Source organism: Anas acuta, chromosome 2 (genome assembly GCF_963932015.1).
Source record: "Anas acuta chromosome 2, bAnaAcu1.1, whole genome shotgun sequence".
Lineage (NCBI taxonomy): Eukaryota > Metazoa > Chordata > Aves > Anseriformes > Anatidae > Anas > Anas acuta.
Window position 1 is genome coordinate 78,869,913 of NC_088980.1, and position 24,469 is coordinate 78,894,381.

The 24,469-nt window shown below is 46.6% G+C and overlaps 1 protein-coding gene and 1 long non-coding RNA gene across 8 annotated transcripts in view; both read right to left on the minus strand.

The window, feature by feature from the left end:
• Positions 1 to 731: 731 nt before the first annotated feature.
• On the minus strand, positions 732 to 9,129 carry LOC137850641 (uncharacterized). 2 transcript variants are annotated; one of them, XR_011092704.1, is made up of 3 exons: positions 8,738 to 9,129; positions 8,287 to 8,365; positions 732 to 7,918 (listed from the first exon to the last, which is right to left on the minus strand). It is a non-coding gene; the product is annotated as an uncharacterized lncRNA (long non-coding RNA). The 2 variants fall into 2 exon arrangements; XR_011092706.1 differs by lacking the exon at positions 8,738 to 9,129 and adding an exon at positions 8,623 to 8,712.
• A 13,803-nt stretch (positions 9,130 to 22,932) lies between these two features.
• PIGN (phosphatidylinositol glycan anchor biosynthesis class N) overlaps positions 22,933 to 24,469 on the minus strand; it is a 105,609-nt gene continuing 104,072 nt past the window's right edge. For all 6 annotated transcript variants that reach the window (XM_068670892.1, XM_068670894.1, XM_068670891.1 and 3 more), the window contains exon 29: positions 22,933 to 23,345. In XM_068670892.1, the coding sequence (XP_068526993.1) occupies positions 23,222 to 23,345 (124 nt within the window). In that variant the 3' untranslated portion in view covers positions 22,933 to 23,221. The remainder of the gene's footprint in view (positions 23,346 to 24,469) is intronic.

Consider the following 24,469-nt stretch of genomic DNA (forward strand, 5'->3'; position numbering starts at 1 on the left):
TTTCTACAAGGTACACTGTAGCTCTAACAGGCTACAGGGCTGAAGCAGAAATTACTCAGCATAATGCTATGACCTGCATTATGCAGGTCAGGCTGGATGATCTAATAGTCCCTTCTGGCCTTAAATCCTATGAATTATGGATCTAGGGTGCCTTCCCTGGAGAGCTCCAAAATGGTTGCCAGCACCAGGGCATGATCCACTCCTGTACAGCAGCGTGTCCCTCAGCATCCCCAAAGCTCTTTTATCTGCATTTGGTGGCCATCTCTGCAAGGATGAGCTTTGCCCGTTAGGGAATTGAATATTTCAGAACAGCTACCAGACTACGTGGAAGAATTTCCCTTTTACAGAGCAAGAGTGGAGTGGCATTATGAGGCCCCATAGTCTGAAGGCCTGAAATCCCTCAGGACTTCTGCCTTCCCTGCAGGAACACCATGGTGGTTAGATGGCTTGGTGTAATCCTAGCAGAAGCAAGGTGACCCCGGGTAACAATATGGTGGTGAAACAACCTCCTCACAAAACCTTTTTCTTCACAAAAAGAAACAATCTGACAACCTGCTCCACCTTTATACAGTACAGGCAAGAGACAGGAGCAAAGGCCTGGGCCCTCCCAGGTACTGCTAGGCCGGGGAGCACGCTGTAAACACAAGAACATGCCCATGCAGACACGTTCACACGTACTAAAACACAGGGATTGTCACAGTGGAGAATAAAACACTGAGGTGTGAAGATCAGCTGGGCACAGAGGGCCCGAAGACCTCCAACACGTAGCAGTAATGTGCCTGAACCCAAATGGTTTCCAGCAGAGCCAAGAATGGCTTCAGGGGCCTTTTCTGCCTGATAATGTGAGTTGCTGGTCGAAGTCTCTGCACCACCAAATTGTTGCAGAGACAGGCTTAGTGCTTTGAGGCCCAGTTTCCATACTATCTAGACTCTTCAACTACCTGGCAGACCTTTCAGATAAAGTAGGTCTGAGTGCTCCACTAAAAACTTTAATAGTGAAACAAGTGTGTCAATGCTTAAAACAATTGTAACTATGGTAATTTCTAAGGGAACCTAATCACTGCAGTTATCAGAACTGCTGAAGCGAGGTTTGAGAGCAAAGAGCAGGGAATGACCCCCCAGTGCATCATCCCAGGCCCCTGCTCTAACAGCACGCAACTAGGCTGCTGCTCACGCCAAAGCAGCTCACATAAATCCCTGGAGGCACCCCTCCACGGCAGTCATCACATCACAGATCTCCTAGGGATAAAGCAACCACAGAATGAGCCTGAATGCTGCTCTGCAAGAGCTTTATCCAAACTTGCTGAAGACGATTCTACCATTAACTGCATCACTTTCCAATCAAGCCTGTAGCAAGTATTTTCTAACACGCTCCTGCATTGTTCTTTGTGCCCTTTCTCCCCACGAGCGGTCACATGGCTCTTTAATAGACGGTTTACTACTCAGTCTTGCTTTGACCTGAGGTAGCATTTTCAGCAGGCACACATCATGTGAGTAAGCCAACAACCTAACAGGCGTGTGATTTGCTGCTACTCTTGTTAAGCAGAACGGAGAGCACCCTCGTTTTCATAAAGCACTGCTACAAAGACACAGCCAAAGAGAAAAAGTCTGGAAGCCTTTGCTCTGATCAAAGAATTCAGCCTTAGGTATGCTGTGAACCCTTCTGTAACCAAGTGAAAGAAGAGAGTTGAAGGCCTTTGCTTCATTGCCGAGCCTTTTTATCTCCTTTCTGCAGAGGACTTCCTGCTTCTGGAAAGGTCTGGGTCCCATTTCTTATCTGCGGCAGACTGCGCTAGGACTGCATTAGAGGAGTTATGGGGGTATGAGGCAGGTGGGAGCTATCAGAGCATCAACTGGGATAGGGTTTAATGTTTCAGAATCATTGTGCTGAGCTTCCTCAAGGCTTGGGCAAATAGACTGAACATAATACTAAAGGGTATACTGAAGCACTTCTTTAAATGAGGAAGAAAATCCCTCAGAGTTCAACAAAACCTATATGCTTTGTCTCAGCCCCCTTTGTGCAAGGAGGGGGTCATCACCAATATGCCAGTGACATGCTGAATTAGGAATTGTGAAAGGCACAGCTACCACACTAGTGGAGCTCTATAAATATCTTAAATAAAAACACATGGGCAGACACATGTAGCTGAAGGAGTTTGTACTTCAGTGGGCATAAACACGATATACCAAAATAATTAAATTCATCCCCCAGAAGTCTCAAAACTAATTGGGTAAAGTCTCCCCATTTCATCCTCTCACATTTTATATAATTATGATCATTCAATACGTCCAGTTTTTGGAAGCATAATATTCTGCAGCTCCTTCTCTTCCCCTTCTGCATCCAAAAAACAGGCAAGAAAAACAACAGCTAAGTCTGAGCACAATTAGGTCTGCAATATGCTACTAGCTTTCCTCCACACAGTTCCCCTTAAGTCAAACCAGCTGATTAGCTCCGAGATGCCCATCTCTGTAGAAGCTTTTCCCACAGCCAACAAAAAAGGGGAATTGCTTTTGTGGTTGCCTGAATCAGAACAGCACTTCTGGGATTTTTTCATGCTCTCTCCCTGTACAGAAGAGTCAACATAATAGTGCAACATGACAAGATGTTGAGCCACATTGCCAAGACAACTTGCACACTTTGCATTTTTCCTATTAGAGATGCATCAATGATTCTGGAAGGAAAGAGGGAGAGAGAAGGAGAGAGAAAATAATCCAGAGCAGCCCCCAAAGCCTTTGTGTTTTCATGTTTGCATCAAAATGGAGTATTACAATACACTGATGATTTGTAACATTCAAGTGTTGTAATAGATCTTGCTCTTTATTAAGACTGTTTTCCTAAGAAAAAAGTACACAAATACAAACAAACAAAAAACAGACCAAAAGATTACAAACTGCATAGCTTTCTCTACTAGCGACCTCATGCTAAGATGAGCAACGGGAAAAAAAAATAAAAATCAAAACCGTTCAGATTCCTCTTCCTAGCTTTTCTGAAAGTTATTCCCCCAGACTGCAGCACCAAAAACTGTAAGCTCCATTTCTTTTCCTTACACTAGGAATCGATATGCTAAATTATGAAGGCTTTGAATGCATTTTCAGACTTTTATTTTTACACTGAACTTAGTACTGATTTTAGGGAAGTTTGTCCAGACTTTTTGATATAAAAATATATATATATTAAAACTTAAATAGGTGGATATCCATGGAGCTGATATTTCTGAAAATACCTGTAAGAACTACTACAGTAAAACATGCTTCCCCTACCAAGTACCTACCTGAGTTAGATTTTATATGACTTTGACCTGCTAGGAGGAAAGGGCAACAATTCACTACTAATATTGTCATCCAGCAAGTGGAACGAAGAAGGAAACTCTTTGATCAAGAGACAGAACAAGCAAATTCCCTCTCTGAACATCTTGGAGGATGAAAATTTGATTCATTGCCAGGGGAAGTATTTTTGTATTTTGTCTTTGCACCCTTCTAGGTCTGGTCTCTCCCCAAAGCCAATGCAAAGAGCAACAGCAGCTAGAAACAGAGGTCTCCTTTTCTCTGAAAGCAGCCTGCCAGGTGGGCTCCTGCTGTAACATCTCTGGTCAGGAATCCCAGCTGGCTCCAGGAAGCATATAGCACCATGCCTTTTGCTGATCCAAGCACCCCAGGTGGCTGCTCTGGACCCAATCAACCAGACAGCAAAACTGAATTTGGGTTATTGCTCAATAACCCAAAGTCTAAACTTGCTCCCTCACTGCAGGGCATCAGGGCCACCACAGTCCTCTGTCCCCTTTGCATCCTGCAGAGGAGCGGGGACTCTGGAGAGGCTTTGCAGCCCATCCTGTGCAATGAACCATACCTCATGAGGAGCCCTGGATCTTCTTGCAGCCCTCAAGACCTTTTAATTTGCAGTGAGTGAGAAAGGAGATGGACATCGCTGAGAAACACTGTGCCCAAGGTGAGCCTTTCTGGCTGCTCCAGCATACACGAATCCATTTGTTCACAAGGTGAAGGCAGCTCATTTTCAGCCTTTTTAATTGTAAGTACATTGTGAGATTATGGGAAAGGAGTGCTGTATGATTTCAAATGGAAATTCGCTTGATAATTATAAATTAGAAAAATATCATTACCCTCACAAAGCATTTAACCATTACACAAACTACTGCTCTATTATTCATACTAACACAATCAGCTTAAAGCCTCAAGGCCAGTAAAAAGGTTCACTCTGGGTGCTCTTGTTTTCAAGTAAATAACAAAAAGATATCTGGATTAACTTCCCCCTCACACACACACACACACACACAACCCTCAAGCTTTTAAGATGCTGCTAATTAGCATCATGGTTTTAATAAGCCATGAATTGTACTGCAGATGTTTGCTCTTAAGGGCCCACAAAACCCATTTGTTGCATGACAACCTATGCCTAGCACCCCGGCAGAGATTATTAGCTTTACCATTTCATTGCCTTTCTGAGGGAACTTCTCTAATCCAGTGTATTCTTTTCATAAAGGTCACATCGGGAAAACTTGCACACTGCAGAGCCGTGTTACCATCTACAAATCAAACCTTGGCTACAAATCATGAACATCACACCTATCTGAAAAGAGCAAACACATGTACGTATAGCAATCTGACAAGCCAGTCCTTCATACCCGCCTTGACAACTGATCCAAGCGATTTGCATCCATTATAGGGACGCAGGAGAAAAAAGGACGGAAGGTCACAAATCACCTTCCAATGCAAAGCCCCATTTTAGCACCAGCAGGTTAGTCTGAGATTTGCCAGACGTGCTTGGCAAGAAAAGGAGAGCATTTTTCAGTAAAAGGGGAAGTAATTGGAGGCTTGTTTTTGAAATACAGCTCAGTGAAGAGCTACCCTCGGGTTGGAATTCTGACTCCTGCACTGAACCGATCAACACATTTTTCCACAGAAACTTTCCTGCAAAAATAGCTTTTCCTCTGATAAGAATTTAAATATAGAAACTAGGCAAAAGAGAGCTACTTTTTCAGAAGAAATCACTTTTCAGCCAAGCATTTTTCTCCTTAGCCTTGCTTTTCAATTAAAGCTGTTCTTCCAACTACTTTTTTTAAAGATCTTAAAGTGAACTCTAGAAAGGCTGGGCTTTTAGGGAGGAGAAAGGCTTTTCATTACATTTTCTTTTAAAAAAAAGAACAAAGAGGTTGATAATTTGTCAGAGAAAAATCCTTTACACTTCCACCAGCTTCACTATCATCTTTTTTTTCTGATTCAAAATAGATTAAAAAAAAATAATAAAAAAGCTAGTCTCCATGCTCTTCATACTCCTTAGAAGTATTTTTTTTTTTTAATATGCTTTAAGTTAGCCCAAACTGCTACCTCTAATCAGCAGTCTGGGGCCCAGACCTGATCTCAGTTCTTTCAGTAAGATTTCTGAGATGGGCTCTGCTGACGTCAAGAAGTATTTTTGTCACTCGGTTCCTCCGGGACCAGGACGGGGAATAAGGGAGATGCATTTTAGGCATTTCCAGTCTGGCACAAGGGATTAATTGAAGCAACAAAGTTGGGAGCGTTCACCCTCTGCAGCTTCAGCAAGGGCAGCCAGCACAGCCTTGGGATTATTGGGTCCATAGGACCCAAGTCCTGTGGGAACCTTTGGGCCTGGGAGAGGGAGAGGAGGAGAACTTGTGTGCAATCACACCTACAAAAACCTAGTTTGAGCATGCAAAGCTCAAGGAGATATGTGCTTGGCAGATACAGCAAGCTCTTTCCTTCTGCTGCCTCAGGAGAGCCCGTCAGCCTATGCCCTCTTTTTCATGGCAGCAAAATGTCATCGTCTTGGCAGGGGACAGCTGTGTCCCACCCATAGCAGAGCTGGAGAAACTTCTCCTCAAGGCCACCAGATGAGTGCTGGATGTCCCTCACTTCTGTAGGAGTATGTTTGCCAAAGGTACCAATGTAGGAAAATCCCTGCAAAAGCTGCAACACACTGCTGAAATGGGGCATGACAACGAGCATGGGATTTGTCTTGTATTAACTGTGGTAATCTCAGCATCTCCTCTGTAGCTGGCTGGGGTGGAGTCCTGAAAATCTAATAAAACGTGATCTAAGCATTGCACCACCTTGGAAGCCGCGTCCTCGGTTCACCCTTTGGTTGCAGTCATGCATTTAGGCTGTGTGCAATGTTTGTGGCAAGCTACCAATTATCAGTCATAGAAAGAGTTTGTAGTGTTAACATTTCTCTTAATGCATCTTGTATAGAGTCACACTACATTGTTTTCATATGTAAACGGATGCAGCCGGAATCCAGGAATGAGGTAATTCTACAACAGAAATGTACACTCAGTAACCTGAAAGGGGGGGAAGGTGAGAACGAAGCAATATAAGCCCTTACAGACCCATAAAAGATCCCAGAGGTAAGTCACAGGCAAGGAGTAATCAAACAAGAAGGTTTTCCTGTGTAGAGAAGAACAGGAACAAGGTGACCAGAGCAATTTTTCTAAGAGCCACCTTTAACAGGCAGCAAAAAGCACTCCAGAATATGCCAGCCCTGGCAGCAGCAGCTAATGAACTACCCTAAAGAGCTAGCTGGGTTGCAGGAATAGCTGAAAAGACTTTTTTTTTTTTTTTTTTTTTTTTAGTACAATCTTAATTGTTTTATCTTTTATTAACTTTATCCTAGTATCATGTCTACACTCCTAAGTAAACATCCTTCATCCCTCAGCCTCATCTAGTAAAAATGCTGACTCTTGAGTAATGTGAAGCAACCAGGGTTTCCATTCCTACTGGGCTGGAATCAGAGGAGGAGTGTGCTTTTGCAATAAACAACAGCTGACAAAAGTACTCCCTGGGGTATCATGAAAGTAGCAGCACAGACTTCCACATAGCTACTAGGGTAGAGAGGAGGAACCCTGCTCCAACAACAGCAAGGCGTGGAGCCTGCCTGACATGCAGTAGGAGAGCAGGAACAAACCTGAGCCCAACTGGTTCCCAGCTTCCCTGACATCGGTGCCAGTGTAGGGATTTACACCAAGCAAGGCGCTGGTCCTGTTCTTCCTTACAGCTCAGAAGTCTTCATATTTGCTGAGGTTGGGCTAGGGGGCAGGGACATGACATCAGCACCCTGAAATGTTTAAATAAATGGAGGCAGCAGCATGTTGAAGTACTGCTTGTTTCTCTAGAGGCTTTGCCAAAAAAAATAAAAAAATAAAAAAAAAAGACTCTTGTAAAAAAAATGCTACATTGGAAAGTTTGAAATATAAACAGCTGCTTTCGCTGACTTTCATCAGTGCAGCCAGGCTGGGCTGCCTAATCCTGGGGTAGCAGTGCTGATAAATGCTGTTCAGACAGGCAGGTTAGATCAGATTTTCCCATGAGCTCATTCAGGACGGTTAGCTTTCATGGGCAGGCGTGTTGTTATCTCTTTTAACTGCCAGCGCTTGAAAGCCAGCCCTGGTTTTCAAAGAGTCAGTCCCGAGGAGGAGGAGGAGAAGGAGGAGAGTATCTTTCATCACGAACCTGACACGGGTGAAGCTGAGGTTTGACTGACGCCACAGGAGAATATATCACTCACTGTCACGCAGAGCCAGGCTGTTTTTGACAGTGATGAGCCTGCTGCAGGGCACCTGGGGGGCATCTTGGGGTTTTCACCCAGGGGAATGCAGAAGCAGGGGGTGTGGAGCCAACCCTCTGCACACCTGAGTGCATCCCAGCACGCTGGGGAGTGGGTCTGCCCATTGCAAGAATTATTCTAGAAGCTCCAGAGAGAAAGGACGTGCACCTTTGCACATGTGTTGCTCACAATACTATACGAGCTGCAGTTGTTAACACCAAAAGGCAGCAATACTTCCAGCTGGCCACTTCCTGGCCCTCAGGTGTGCTCATCCCAGCATCGTGGTCGCCTCCATGGGTGGTTACATACCCTCAGCTAGAAGGCACATTACAAAGACATTACCTGCCACAGAAACAACATGAAGGTGAAATATCAGTAGAGCTTAAATACAGGAGTACAAATGATCAGAAGATAGCTTTGGCAGGACTGTGTCTGACAAGAAAGCGTTAGCCTAAATCTTATCTGTCAGGAGACATAGAAAATTTCTTCCAGTTCTCCTGCTATTCAGTTTCCCAAGAAGCATGGCTCCGGTTATGAGCAAATGATTGCTACAGGAGTGTTTCAACAGAAAGAGATAACAGCAAAAACACGTCTGCAGGCTCACGGGGAAAAACGAGTCCATCAGAGCCAAAGATGGAGAAGTCCCATACGAAGAGTTGATTAAAGAGCATTTTGAAGAATATTATGTAAGCCCTGATGTCTGACATTACCTCAGCATTTGCCCCATGTACTGTCCCCGTGCTGATCTTCATAACATCCTTTGTAGCTGAGGGCCGGGAGCTGCCATTCCTGTCAAAAGACATTTTGTGACAAACTTGCTGTGGGCATTTGACGGATGTGTCAGAAGTGCCCAGAGAAGTGGGAGGGAGGTGACATTACTGCTGTTGCAGGAAAAAAAAAAAAAAAAAAAAAGTGCAGATGATGAAAGCTGCAACTGTGTAAACAGCATTTCTGTTGAAAGCAAAAGCAAACTCCAAATGAAAAAGTGGTTTATTGTGGGGAGCAAGCATACAGAGTGAAGCCCGAGGAGTCTGCATGCTCTGCACCTGAGGAGATCATCACAGAGCCTGGCCAAGGCCTGCTGCCACCCAGCAGAACAGGACCATGGGCCTTTTTGCCTTTTTTTCTTGCTTGTCCTTCCTTGCGGAGATCCCACCTCACCTGTGGTGTTAGCCCAGCTGGGATAATGTCCTTCTGTCAGGGTTTGTTGCTGCCCAGCGAGGAAGGCAAACCTCATGTCTTAGGCAGAGTTTGGAGAGGAAGGCCTAGACTTTTGTCTTCACCAGTGGAGAATTCATGTCACTGAAGGTGCCACTGGCAGATGTCCACACCAAAGAGCTCCTAATCATGGCTTCCTTGAAGAAAAGGAGTAATTACAGCTGGGCGTTGAGAGACTGCCTGAAACCTGTGTGGCCAAGCCCCAGCTGCAGGCCCCGAGTGGCTGAGGGAACCCCTGGCAGAGGCCAGGCCCCAGGGACAGGAGCTCCCTTTCTTTTCTAGGCTCCCTCCACCCCGAAAGCACAAACTGAAGTTCAGGTCTTCAGAGCTTCCTGCAGATATTAAGGGAGTTGGTAATGAGGAGAGGGATCGGCCTTGTTTTGGCCAATTTGGACCACAGGGTTCAGAGGGCTGCATCCTCAGGGGCAGCATTTGCCCGAGGGAAGGTGATTTGTGGAGATGATTTGCCCCAGGGGCACCAATTTTCTTTAATCTCAGCTCCCAAGGGCTGCAGGAGGGGAAGGGCAGGCAGAGGTCAGGATCATTAGCCTGTGTCCTGAGGAGAAAAGACCTATTCCACCACACTCTGCCTCTCTCTCTCTCAAAGGTGATTTTATCTCAATTCAAAGGAGTCTCAGAGGTATAAATCTCAGAAATAACTGAATTTCTACAAGCCTGATGAGACACAGTGGCTTGGGAGAACAAGAGATCCCAGGAAGAAGCAGGTGGCCAAGAGTGGGCATGGCCACATGGTGGGTCAGCAGGTGCCACCCACCCGCTGTCCCCTGCCTGGGCTCACACAGAAAATGGATGACAGCACCCAGTGTCTCTCCCACCTCATGCTTTGGTGTGAAACATCTTTGTGCAGAGCCAATTCCTCACCCAGGTGATGCATACGGTGGTCAGGGTGATGAGTCCAGCCTCCTCCAGGAAGGGCTGCCCACCCAGGGGCCCACTCTTCGCAATGGTGCAGGGAAGAGAAAGGCTGAGACCAGGTAGCAGCATGCCCAAAAGTATCTATCCTGAGAGGATGTGGTGATCCAAAGCATCATTAAGATACCCTTGAGAATTAAAGGCGTAAAAGGTAGCATTTGCAGACCGTATGTGTCAAACCTGAAGCACATGGGATTATCTTTGAATTGTGCATAGGAGGGAAATAAAAGGAAATTGATCTCATGATAATATAATACTTAGCAGGATAATGTCAGACAGTACAGAAAGTGCTGGGGAGGGGAAACAAGTTTTAGAGGTTTTTTCCTTGACTGTTTTCTTCCTGCAATTGAAACCTGAGGAAGCCAAACACACAAACACTTAAATATGTTGGTAGTTCACATGAGATACCAGCGATACAGAGACTACCCGGCGTGTTGGCCTGGGGTTTTGGTTTCCATGCTGTAGATGCAGACTCAACATCAAATTCCATGGCTGTAGTTAAGTAGACTTGATGCAGAAATATCTGGTAGAGGACCACAGCAGTTCTTCAAGTGTTAAAGGTAATTCATCGGTCAAAAAATGGGAGTAAGCTAATCACTTTCAGTTATAACTAGATAGGTTTCATGCGATATCTGATAGACACCTGCGTACTCACTAGTTCTCCTGGTCTGTTGATGAGATTACAAACAAAAAGTGGGGAAGGCAACCAAAAATCCTTCATTTTTCTTCTGGGCATCAGAAAGCACAGAAGGAAAAAACAAAACAAACAAAACCAAAAAAGCAAACAAACTGATGCGAGCCCTTCTTTCACAGCCCATGTTACAGATTTCTTCAATTAAAACAGACCCCACAAGTGAGTAAGCACCTCCACCAGAAGACATGCAGTTTCTGTCATTTCTGACATGACTTACTAAGTTTGCTTTGCTTGCGGTACTTGTTCCTATGCATAGCTGGTGTAATTGCTCTTACTGAGCAGTGGGGCATTTTTCTCTGTGGAAAAAATCAATAAATATTTAATTCATAAATGTAAGAGAGGTGATGAGCAAAAATATTCAACTAATAAAGATAAATGGCTTTTGTACTCATGAAGGCTTCTTATTAAACAGCCAGTAGAAAAAAATGTCCCTGCTGGGCAAAGAGAACAAAATAAATTGTAGACCTTATACTGCAAACACAGCATTAAGAAAAAAAATAAATAAAAAAAGGAAAAGAAAACAACATTAATGCATCATTAAGGTTGAGCTTTTAAATCTACAGAAGCCAGCACAAACATGAAGGAAGGTTCCTGTGGCAACGTTAATTGGGACTTATTGTGGACCGTGTTATTGATGATTGCATACATTTAGTTGCATAAACAAATTGCCAAAGCTGTATCCAACTGGAATGCAAATGAGGGATGTGCAGCCATGTGGCTTCTCCTGTGTTGAGAAACCCACCAGGTAACAAATTTAGCAGGCATAGCTGATAGGTTGCCTGCAGCTACACACACACATACATACATATGCATGTGTGTAAGCAAAAGGCCAAAAAAATAAATAAATACCCAAACCAGTCTACCAAATCTTCAGAATACATCTTCTAGTGATTTGTGTTTATTTGCAGGCAAGTTAACAAAGACTGTGGCTAAGAATGCATTCTTTCAGTGAACACATAGTTTAATTTGCTTCATCTGTTGTATCTGCAAATGCTGAAACATGACAAGAATGCAACATTCCCAGAGTCGTAAAGTACTTCTATTTAGTCATTTCTACGGCCAGATGAAAACTTTGTGTTATTTCATGTTCCGTATTGCCAATAAAGCTGCAGCTGAGCTAACACATCCCAGCCCCTCTGCCTGTTTTCCAAAGCAGAATGTCCTGGGGACATATTCTCCAAATTGCCTGCAAAGCTCTGGAACAACACAAAAACAACCCACAAAAAGACCCCATCCATCCTGGCTGGCTCATCCTAGGGCTACGCTGGAAAGGCAAGCATCTGTCTCAGCTCCAGCAAATATTATTACACAATATCAGCACAGATGATAAAAACCTGGGAAAGATCCTTTAAACAATGCTGTGGGGTTATTATGGGAATTGCTGCCTTTCCCAGAGACCCCAGCTGAGATCAGGTTCCCACTGCACCCATTACAGAGGCAGCAATGGGAAATTACCTCTCATGTCCAGGCAGGCTATTAACCTTGGGGAAAAAGGGTAAGGCGTGGGTCATCCTGTCAGATGACTCCCATTTCACAGGTGAAGTGGTGATGTGTGCCGTACCTCCTACCAAAGGCTGTGAATTTCAGTGGGAATTATGGTGTCGTGAAGTTTTGTTCAAGATGAAATCAAGTGCAAAAAAGTGATCCCAGACACTTCATCAAGTTGCCCGAGGCCACATGCTGTGACAGCAACCAGAACAGAGTCCAGAGCTGCCCATTTCCCCACTACTAATCGGTCTCTTTTCCACCTCCTTGTGCCTCTTCTTTTATCAGAAAAATGATGGCATTGCTCATGAAGTGCTGCATCCTCTTTGCTGCTTTTGTTTCCAAGTTCCCCAGTGTCTGAGCATAGGGTGAGACAGATAACAGGGACATTTTGCTTAGATGATTTAACTAATCTCATGGAAATGTACTCAACAGTCTTGGTACACATCGTGCTTTCACCTACATAATGGCCAAGCCAGCTGAATATTGCTTTTTCCAAAGATAATAGCATTTTATGCATCGTTCTTTAAAGCTTTTTGTGCTCGCACACCGAAAAAACAGCTTCAGCTGAGGAATAACCGAAGTCAGTATACTTTGTCTCTGTCCAGGTAATTGTGTGTCCGCCTCCCATGTTAGCTGAAGAGATTGTGATGATGATAGGACATCATTAAGATGTCTATTTTTTTCCCCTATTTTTACTTTCAGAATATGAAATGGAAAACTGCAGTTAAACATTTATCGTTACATCTTTTCTGGCTTATATGAGAAACGCTGGCTGCCTCCGTTATCATGCATATGAGAAGCAGGAAGAACTTTGCAGGCAAGACAAAACACAGAACTGGTTGAAAAAGGCAGCACAGGCAGCAGCTCCTCAAGAACTGCTCCCACACAGCTCCGTATGACACCCTGCAGACCCTTGCAACTACACGAAAACAAACTTTTGGGTCACAACATAACTGTCCTTCTAATGGGTGATGCTTCAATGCAAAAAGAACACTCTAGCGAATGATACCCTTGGCAAACATGATCTTGCAGGGGGTTACAAATAAGAATGGAATTTAATTCATTTCACAGTACAGTTGTGCAAAGGTGCCTAGGGATAACAGGCTAGGCCTGTAGAGCCTGGAGAAGGCTGAGAGGGGAATCTCCCAGTCAGGAGCTACTTGTGATTCTTCCAACCAGACGGGAGAGCTCCTCCTCTGAGCGAGGAAGCAGAGAAGCCACAAAAAAACAACATCGAGAAGGTGGCAGGGGGTGGTGGAGGCCCTGCCCCTCCAGAAACACTGCGGCCACCATCTTGTGGCACAGGGAGCCCAGGCACAGGATGAGGAGGGGGCTGGAGGGCAGGCCCTGTGTGCCCGAGGGGCAGCCTGTCTCTCTGGCAGGCAAAATGGCCAGGGAGAGCCACCCCCAGGAGAGGGGCCCTCTGCCCCCCGACCCTCCTCCTGCCTCGTGAGGGCATCTTTCAGGCCACCGACACCTCTCCCAACACAGCCACGTCTGGCCATGCGTTGGCCACCGTCACAGAGGCTTCCTGATGTCACAGTGGCATCTGCCCCCCAGATTGTTCCAGGCCCTATAAAAGGCCCCTGTGCAGGGCCCGCCACTCGCTGAGCTTCCAGGCCCTCTTACAGACATCATGGATGGCAGGAAGAGGACCTGGAGCGAAAGCTGCCCACGCCTGCGTGGGTGCAGAGAGGATGCGTTCCTCAAAGCGAAGAGAAGGCGGCCACAGCTTGTGACGAGGAGGCGGAGGACCGGTGCCTGTGGCAAAGGAGCAGTGCGCTGCGCTGCGACTCGTGATGCGGAGCCCATGGAGGTGGATCTGCCTCCGGATGAAGACCTGATGGAGGTAGATCCACCTCCAGATGAGCCAATGGAGGTGGATGCTCCACCACACCTGGGCTGGCACAATAACAACGTGCCCGGGCTCCATGCCAAGTAACACCGGCGGCATCACAGGAGCACCAGACCTGCTCCATATTCACGGCCCGGCCTCCGCCCCTCAAAATAGCTGTAAGGCCATCCACGGCCATCCTGCTGGCTTGCCTGCAGGGTGGCCTTTTTCCCGTCCCCCATCCTCCATCCCCCACCCCCACCTCGTCCAGAGGTGTCATCTCTTCTGCACGGAGTCATGACGAGTGGACGAGAGGGGACTTGGCTTCCTCTGGGATGCTGCACCAGGGCAGCAGAAGGAACCCCTCGGAGAGCCACGGTGGACCTTGGGACCAGGAGCCTGGCGATGTCTCTGTGTGAGGACAAGAAGGCTGCTCCAAGGCTGCTTGAAGAGGAAGCTGCACCTTCCATGGCAAAGCACAAAGAAGAGCAGCAGATCAGCCAAAGCTGTTAGGGGGACTGCTCCTCTGAAGAAGCAGAAGACTTCTCGTCTGCTGGGAAGAAGTGCTGGAGCGCAGCGTTCCTGTTCATTCAGAGAAGAAAGAATAAGAGCTTCATTAGGAGCTCTTCCAAGACCAAGCAATAAAAAAAAATAGTAATAAAAAAAAAAAAACAGAAAACCACTTTCCTCTCTTATTTAGGGACAATATAGTAAGTGCGTCTGGGCTCCGGCATCCCGTTCTGGTCTCCCTCATAGAGGAAAGATCCTGATGGGTGTGGAGTGGGCCCAGCTGACGGCACTGGAGGGAGTGAGGGGCCAGGGCACACGGCATACAGGGGCAGGCTGAGGGAACTTCTGTGGTCAGCATGAAGGAGAGGAGGCTCAGGGGTGGAGCTGACAGCTGCCTCCAGCTGCCTGCTGGGAAGGGGGAGTAGGGAAGATGAAGCCTGAGGCTTCCCAGTGGAAAGGCAAGCACCCCCAAAGGCCATGCTTGCAGACAGAGACATCCCAGGGGATAAAAGGAGAAGATTGTCACTGGTGCACTGCTTCAATTCTGAAGCAACCAACCCTTAAGTTACACCCTTAAGGGAACCTTTTGACTATTTGTCTATCTACAATAGACCTCTTGATCTATTGGCTTCTGTGGACTTTGGGAAATTCCTACAGATTTTGGTCGTGTCTTACATCCAAGGTGTGTGTACACAGGGGCGTAAAATCTATTTTACAGGGGCGTAAAATCTATTTTGGTGCATTTAATGGCTATGGAGAAAGTTCTAGGCCCCCTCCCCTCTGACCACAAAAATATGGCTACTTTCATAAGGAGTTGTGTGTTATGCCGTTTGATCATCGTTCGCTGTCTTTTGTTTCCATTATAAGGGGAAAGTGCTGAGGGATTCAGGTATTTCTTATGCAATCCTGTTGATTCTGCACACAAGAGAGAAAGAAGTACAAAAGCCTTGAAGATCGAATCAATTCAGAGATAATTTCCTTATTATTTTCTAGCTAGCACTCAAGCCTGTAAAGAGACATTTCAGCCATTATCTCAGGATCCTATTTCCAAATTTTTCTCTAGCTGTCTCCTGGTTACTCTGGAAAATGCACACTCCAGGAACAGTATCTTATTGCTTAGATCTGAATTTGGGCCCTAGAAATCTTTTTTTTTTTTTTTTTCCACCATTCCCTTCTGTTTTTTGTTAATCATCCAGGGCTGGTGTTTTAGGGGTTGAATCCACTCATTTCCATTTTTATTCAAACAAAGGAGATTATTGGCTTCCTGCAGATCTCCTGAAAGACACCTTCACTTTTCCATGCTTCAATAAAGCTTCACCTGGCCAGCATCAACCTCAGATGTATTTTAAGAGATGACATCAGCAGAAATAAAGAGGAAAAAAAAAAGGTCAAAAATCATCCCAAAAAGCAAAGAACATGCAACAGTGGTGTACACGGGTCGGTGCTAATGTAAAAGGGCACGGGGATCATTGTGAAGTTTCTGTGCTTCACAATGCAAATGCAAAGCAGCTGTTGCGTTTACCTATCTGCTGGAGAGGGAAGCGGTAACTCAACAAGCACGTTTCTGATGGGGACAAAAACCCAAATATTCTCCTTTAAAAAAGTTAAAAGGAGGAAGCAGTGGGCTCCAGCTGTAGTTCTGGCTTGCCAAAATTCTCTTAGGCACATGAAACTTGAAGAAAGTTTGTTACATGGAGTCCAAACACAACTTCATCAGAACGACCCTGATTCAGACCTTCAGCTTTTACTAACACCCGTGGTTCAGAGCAGCTTTTTTCACCTGCAGCTCCAGGAACTTCCAAAAGTATTGCCGGAAAGGAGCTTGTGATGAAGCAAAGTTACAGGATTCCTGGTTGGTAGCATGAGGTGGGTGCAGGACCAACGGTGGAGGAGAGTTTTGCAAAACAAAAACACTTTGTTGCTCTTGTTGGGTTTAGGTTTTTCTTGGCCTCATTCCCTTTCCAATTAAGCCATTTAGTGAAAGCAATATTTGGCCAAAGCAGAAGGAGATTTTCACTGAATAACCATAAAATATTTAATATGTTTCTGTTCCCCCAAATTAAAAACAAAGCAGAACAAAATGCTGTTCTGAAATGGGCAGCTAGGTTAGTCTGCTGAAATACCTCCCTTGCTTGTCCCTAGCTCGAGGAAAGCCAGCCAACAGACAGCTGAGGATGCTCTGTCCATGACAAGCTCTGATTACTCTTGCTTACTGCCGCCTCGCTACAGTGGATGCTCCACACAAAAGATTTTCTCTTTTATAAGCTCCCCAAGCCAGACTCAGGTCCTCCGGGTCCCCTAAGCACAGGTCTAATTCAAGTGCAGGAGCAGTTTCCTGAAGCGCAGAAAGGGCCCGGCTCTGCTCCACGGCAGTCAGCAGAGCCAGGTTGGTTGGAGGTAAGCACACGCTGAAGTGCTCGGCTGGATTCTTGCCGAAACTGTCCATCTTTTACAGTTAATCATTTATCACCCTGCTCATGTGCTGGTAGGCACGCTTCAGCCTGCAAATATGTAAATTGCTTTCATAAAGCCCCACGCGCTGAGCGCAAATAATGCTTCCTCAGCCCTTTGCAGGAGTTCTCCCGTCCTGCGACATCTCAGATAGATCAAACAGCACTTAGGGCTGGCAAGGAAGTTACTTCTCCGTTAATTAACCAGAATCATTACGGCGTTCCTAGCCTTAATAGCGAGGCGCATTCGCAGGCTTGCAAAATAAAGGGATAAATAATGCCGCTTAGCTCTCACCTGACAAGCACCACGCATCTCGCCGTTAGGAGCGTGCACATCGATCCATCTTAGATCCATCAAAAGAGTGAGGATGGGAGCCAGCTGTCAAACGCGCGATGAGCACATCTGCATAACTGTGGCACAGATTAAGTTAAATGACTTTTATTTATTGGGAGCGAGGGTGTCCGCGATGTATGGCAAGGTAATTCCCCCAAACATCAGTGGCTGTTTTAATTTTTCCTTCTCTTGCTGATGTTAATTGCTGTGAACCACGGGGGATGTCACCTCCGCTGGCTTGCTTCCTGCGTAGGAAGCTTGCAGCTCCCATGATTTTGCACAAATTAAAATCACCACGAGGAGAGAAAACACAGGTGAAACCATCGGCTCTCAATACATTGTGTTGGAGTGACAGGTAGCAGTGGTGCCTTGCTGATACAGAGCCTTAAAATCTCCATCAGCTGTGCTTCTGTGGATTGCAGAGCCAGTTATCACCCTGCACTCTCGCCCGTGGGGCCTTGCATACACCCGCTGAGGAAAAGGCTGTTTTTCCCCAAACATCACACACTTTTGCGAGAAATGAGGTACCACGAAGGAAAAATGTCAGAGTCCGTTCCCCGGCTCCGTAGAGCAATTTCAGTAAGAATTTATCCTCTGCCAAGCAAACTGCCTGAAAAAATAAATGCATTCAGCCACTTTCTCTAAGAGGAAGTTTGAGCACTTCTCGACGTGAGTCATATTAAAATGAATTAATGCTGCCAGCTGGTCTCCCAAGCATTAATTGGAAAAAAAAAATTAAACTCCAAGATTTAAGAATCACGTAAAAAAAATCCTGAACAAGCAAATAAAAGAACTGAACACACCCCGTGGGCTGCAGGGAGGCGCTGGTCCTGGCCAGGAGGAGGCACAGGGTGGGGATGAGACTGGGGGGAGACCGCCATGCATCGCACATGGGGGCAGAGTTTAGGCAGGGCTCACTGAGAGACTGTTTTGGGACCAGCAGTGAAATAAAGCCCCCGGAAACAGAGGAGTCTTGGACAATGTTTTGGAAGGCTTGCATTGGATTTAGGTCCTGGATAAAGATTTGGCTGTTGTCCCAAATACTAGGAGGCTTTCCTTCAGCATTTCATTCTTGAAAAATGACCTGCACGCTTTGTTTCTGCTTTCTGCTTTAAATACCAGCCAAATGCCAAGTTATGTTAAAATAAGTTTGTGTTGTCTTATAGGTGTTAAGGGAGGTTACAAGAGATGCAGAAGAATACCTTTACGTGGGAAAAATGTATGGCGGCTAAACGTTTGTTTTCCTTTCACAGCAGGTCAGATGTAACGAGCTTCCTACTCAAGGCCAGTGATGGAAAATATCCACTCGCTTCTGGAGATGTGGTGAGATGGAGACACAAACATCTGAGCCGCTAAATATAGCTCTGGGTAGCGACTCTCTGTACAGTAAGTTCTGGTGTCCCTTAATATGGAAATTGATACAAAAATAAAGCGGCAGTATTTTCAAAGCCTGACTCTGCTCACGTGTCTCTCTTACACAAACACCACCAAAATTCAACCCCGGCTGAAATTACTCCGCAGCTTTCCCTCTTGCTCTGTCTCACACACCACAAAAGCAGAATAATGATGTCCAGCACAAAAGGCCACGTCTATTGAGATACATACAAAAGGTTACTCCGCAGGAAGTCAATATGAGAACTGCACTCGACGTGCCTTGTCCTTCAGCATTTGGGCAGCAGCGATAAGCTAAGTTTAATTAGAGGAGCTTAGGCCTCGGCCAGAGATTTCCCCTACCCTAAATGTCAGCGGCTCGATTTTGCAACGCTTGTTCCTGAACACGTCCTTTGGATCGGCTCAGGTCTGCTGGAGCTTGGGGTCGGGCTTGGGAAGGCTGCAGCCCCCCGAGGAGGAGGAGTAGGAGGAGGCAAGGACAGTGAAGGGCTGGATAGCGACGTGTGGCTTTCCTGCACTTCTCCTCCCATCTTGCTGCATGGCAGAAATGTTGGGCCCGGCGGTGGCAGTAAGGACACGAGCGAACGCTAACCCTGTGTGTCTGCCTCCTCTTATGCAATGCTGCAGGAAACGAAAAGGAAAAAGGCATTTGCTCTTATGACTTGCCTGCAAATGCAAATGAAATGAAACCTATTTTCCTTTATTTCCAGTTGATGCTATCACTGTCAAAGTTAGAAAGTTATGGAGCTTGCTGCCAAGCACGAGTCAATAAATGGATGAATGAAGAAAATATCGACAAGCTTGATTTCAAAGGTCACGGGAACGGGACGAGTGCCACGCTTTCAACATTTTCCTTTGCCTTTTCAGCCCTCCCCAAATGCCCACACGCTGCACCCTGCCCCAGGGCTGAGGAGGGAGCCCCCGCAGGAAGCAGCTGAAGCTGGAGCTGGATCCAGCCCTGGTGTCCCTATAGTGTAACTGGTCTGGGGGACTCCTTTCTGCCTGAGGAGGGATTTGCAGCAAGAGCTCCCAGCCCTCCCCTGGCCACCACAGCTCACAAGGCAGCTGCCCAAAGACAAAAGAAGTTTCAGTTTCTTGCCTTCAGGCTGGCTGAAGCTGTGGGAGGATGGAGAAGTAGGTGCCCAGCCACTGCAATGCACTCCATGCCTCAGTACACTCTCCATGCTCACATCCTCTTTGCCAAAAGCATTTTTTGTGAAGCAACTCTCACCACCCCAAAGCGTAAGACATGGCAAAAGGGATTGCAGGATTCACATGGACAGAAAATTCTGCAAAGTGATGAGCTTCGATCCCTTACAGACCAGCTGGGAGGCCAAACGATGCTTGTATCTTGGTTTGGCCACACCACACAGGGGAGGTCAGCCTTGCTAGAAAGCAAGGTTTGGGTAAAAATATCAAACTTGATGAATGAACGTATCCACATGCTCATTCACGAGGTTGTAAGGCAGCTACAGCCTTCACAGAACAGCTACGGCATGCACTGAAATTGGCAGAGCTTGTAAAATCTGATTGCGGGGAGGGAAGGGGAAATCATTGGGTTTGAGTCATAAGAGGTTTTGATATAATCTAAGCTTCATCATCTCCGAAGAAACAGCTCACTCCCTGGACTTGTATCAAAAAGCTTTGTGCGGCCCTGATAATACAATAGCAGGGAACAATTCCTAGCACTGAAGATTACAAGATCTTTATATCAGCTGCTCTCACGCTGCAGCTTCCCTCGCATTACAACACCTGATGGGTACTCCAGGTTTATGGCTTGTGCTTCGGGGATCCATGACTCTGAAAGGAAGCAGATAGAAGATTTGTAGAGGTTTTTATACTCTACCAGTACAGCTAAAAGAAATTTTGCTGCCTCAGGGATAAATAATGTCGATCTACCTGCCTTGCCCTGCCTGAGGTTTTCACCGTCTCACCTGCTGTGGGAGTCAGAGAGGCTGCAGCTCTGCGGCAGGTGAAAGAAGGGAGGCAGGAGGGCTCGGGGTAGTTCTGCTTTCATGTCCTTGGCTGAAAACACAAGAGCCAGCTGATGCCTGCAACACCAGAGTCCCTGCCCAGGGCCCCGCTCACGAATAGGGACTGAAGACCCACGAGCTGAGCCTAAACTCAGCTAAGTATGAACTTTATTCCCTACCTTGGCTCCTAAGGTTGGCGAGGACTTTTTATTCCAGGTGACGTTGGTTTCTGGAGAAGGAAGCACGTATCAGCAAGAGGCAGGAGTCTACTTTGTCACACGCCCCATGGGTTTGCCGAAAGTAGCTGAGTGGGAGAATTTTTGACACCTCCCTGTGCTGGAGTAAACCCAAACGTGCAGGCCAAGAGCCTCCTCCAGGGAGGCACAGGAACAGCACAGCCAACCCTGCCCCTCCACCAGGGCTGCTCTCCAGCACTCCCGCAGCCCCCGCTAGAAGCTGAATTTGCAAAGGGCACAGGGATGCACGGGGCTGGCAGCGGGGAGGGAAAGGTGAGCTAAGGTTGCTGCCACCACGGCCCAACTAAAACAGGGCAAGCAGGAACAGTTTCAGAGAAGCACTGGGAAAAAAAATAAAATAAAATACAGTGTGCATGTTGTAAACACCCCCCTTACTGTCTCTGTTCTGCTCTTACAGGAATGGATGTAAGAAAACCTACTTTGTGGAAGGAGGCCCAGTGGAAGCCACAAGCAGAAGGTGTAACTGATGCAGGTCGCACTTGGCACAGCCACCTCCACTTGCCTGCGTACCAGAAAATATTGATTATGCCTGCCACCACAGAGCAGCAGCGCCAGGGACAGTGGGGTGAGCCCCTGCATTACCGCCACAGCCCAAGAATAAACAGCCCATCATAAAAGGTGACACCAGGCTCGAGTTTCTGTGCCTAGTCCCGGGGAGCCTGCAGCACTAGACAGAAGGTACCTGCGGTGCTTTCCCTGGGTAGGCAGGGCATCCGCTTGGCCTTGTCAGAGCTAACGAGCACTTCTGACATGCCTGCAGAAGACCTGCCTTCAGGGTGGCAGCCCCGCGGGCCCAACGTTCCTACTTTTTGAGTCAATTCCTTCCTGTCACGCCAGCGCCAGCTGTTCAGCTGCTCCCCTCAGTGAATTTGCTCTGCAAACAGCCGCCTGGCAAAGAAATCGCTCTGGTGATGGAGGCTGGGGCGCTCACTGCCTTTGCTGCAGCAGCGACTGTCACCGTGCTCGTGGTTGCTCTTCGCCTTAAAGCATGGCTACTGGCAGCAGGCACATGCCCACCTCCCAGCACGCAGGCCTGTGTGAACAGCCTGTAATAAACGTGAAATATCTTCTGTGACTGAGGCCAGCTGTGCTCTCAACATGCCCAGGAGGGCCACCGGGCTACCACCTAGTGGAAAAATGACTCCCCCTCTGGTGCTCAGACACTCTCAGAGGCACTCTGAGGTTGCATGGATGGCTGCAGACCCATGACAGGGTATTTTCGAGCCCTCAGCAAGCAGATGGAGCTTTGTGGCGGGTTCCTCCCAGCCAAACTTCCTGCGGGGCTGACTAGTTTCCAAGAGCGTTAACCAGCCCGCTGACCACGGCCAAATGCCAGGTGGCTGGGAAGAGCCCTGGAACAGCCCTCATGATGAGTGTCTTGTCCTGGCTGCCAGCACCTTGCACCGTATGGGTCAGCTCGCAGGCAGGGAGGCCTGGCTGCAGCCTGGGGGTGTTGCTGGGTCCCCAGGAGCACCCATGACAGCAGAGCCTCTAAGTCTCCTGGCTCTTTATGCTCTCACTTCTAATCAGCATACGAGCAGGAGATTTGTGTCTGTGTTTGCTTCACGGCACAGCCATTACCCAAACTGACACTTGCAATTCAGACCAGAAGACAAGTGGAAAGGAAAACGGGGAAACAAGGGGAAAAATAACCCTCTGCACAGCAGAATAGGCATCACTGTATGCAAACCACCAGCTCCAGCTGCAGCTTCATGACCTCTTTAAGCTGATCTAACTCTAGGCTGTCACCGAAACCATCAGCCCTATCCTTCCTGCCTGCCCTCTGTCACGAGCCGGACCAGGAAATCTGTCTGAATTTATTCTTTAGTTCTTTAATCAGGTTCATTTTCATTTGGATCAATTACTTCGTTTGGCTTACTGCTCAGCCCGCCCAAGCACTGGCAGAGGAGGCAGCAGGGGGCATGGTCAGAGGCCGAGGCTTGCACCGAGGTTAGCTAACAGCTATTGTCTTACAGCCACAGCCTCACAGCGTGCCAGTCTTAACCTGCCTCACGCAGTCTGCCTCACGTTTACGAGGCTTGCAAAAAGCGTAGCCACTTCCAGAGAGATTCAAATGCATACGGCACATTGGCAACATATAAATCAGCGATCTGCCCAGACTGATTTGATTTATGCTTTTGTCTGCGAGATGCTTATGTGAGACATGAAATGAAGCTATGACTTTGCAGACTCTTAATGAGAGTACGCGCGTGAGACAAACAGCTGGCAGCTGAGTTAGAGCAACCAAAAAAAAAAAAAAAACCACCCAAGGGTTTCCTGTGTCCTTAAACAGGACTTACCTGCTGCGCTTTATTTTATTTCCAAGAAATACGTACAGTTGGAGAATAGAGCTAAGGCTGTTTTGGCCCCATGATGTCTGAACGACAGCCTCCAAATGCAAATTTCAGTCACAGCATTTAATCTGCAGCAGCAGCGCCCTCAGATCCCCGGATGGGATTTTTGGCACCCAAGTCTGTTCATTTATATTTACGTTCCAGAAATGGAGGTTGGTTCAAAGGAAGCCGGAGGGTGGGCACAAAGACGGGAACATTTATCACTTCATCACGTGGCATGGTGCTTAGTCCTTCTGGAAAGATCAAGTCTCTTCGTAGTTAGCAACTGGGCCAGTCCGTTCATCAGCATCATAAATATGGTCAGCGACATCACCAGCACGTAGTGGCTAATGCTGCAAGGGAGAAGCAGACAAAAACAGAGAAATGCAGGTTTGTGAAGTAGAAAGAAATGACTTATTCATCTGATTTTTATTTATTTATTTTTTAAACTAGACCTAGTACAACACTTTACATGTGCTACTCTAGGAAAACTACTACAGCAGCACTACCAAGTAAAAAACCAAAGTCAAGTCTGCGGCAAAATAAAAAGGTGGGGACAACAGAAATCACAACTGAATGTGTACCAAGTGAATAAGAGGTACCGGGCTTACACAGATACATATAAATATATATATTTCTTCATCCTAGTGGGTAATTCAATGTAAGCAACAAACCACTGTAAGATTGCAGTTTGCTACAGACCGATCATGCAGAATTTAGGGAGAACTTGCCCAGAAGTAGGCATTTCTTTGTAACAAGACAAATCAGATATGTAGGTCAGTCGAGCTGCAATTTTCTAGAGAAAGCACTTCTCCAGCAATAAGCAGCTTTAAGGAAATGAACACTTTTTTCACTTAATGTTTCTAGAAATCATCGATTTCACTGCTGTGGTAACACAGGGATTCAAAGAGATTAAACAAATTAGTTCAAGAGTGGTTAATAGACACGGTACGAAGATACAATTTCTGGGTTGGGAAGACCTCAAGTCACTAGTAATTTAGCACACACACAGATTGTTCTCCACTTGCTCAAACTCTCACATTACTTCCTCAAGTACCTGATGCTCACTAGCGGTAAGGACAGCAATTGGTTCAGACTGAGATTTCACCTAGGAGATTCAGCATCCTGTCTTCAGTGTTTCAAGCTGGTTGTTAATATAACCACTAAGAAATTAGGATTTTTCCAAATCATGGCATTTCAGACTAGAGTTTCAGATGAAACGCTTGTCTGCATCACAACATCCAGTCACCAGTGCAGCTGGTTTTTTGTTGTTTTATTTTTTGTTGTCCTTTTCCCCAGGACTACCGAAGACACTGACATTACTCTGACACGAGAGGTGTTCATATCTCCCGATGAACCCCATCTCCGCTATTTCAAAGCAGATGGTTCCTTAGGACGCGTGGGGTAACTTCAGGCTTGATGAAGCCTGAGTTTATTTAGAAAAAAAAGGATCGCAAGGAGTACTTGCAGGTTTAAT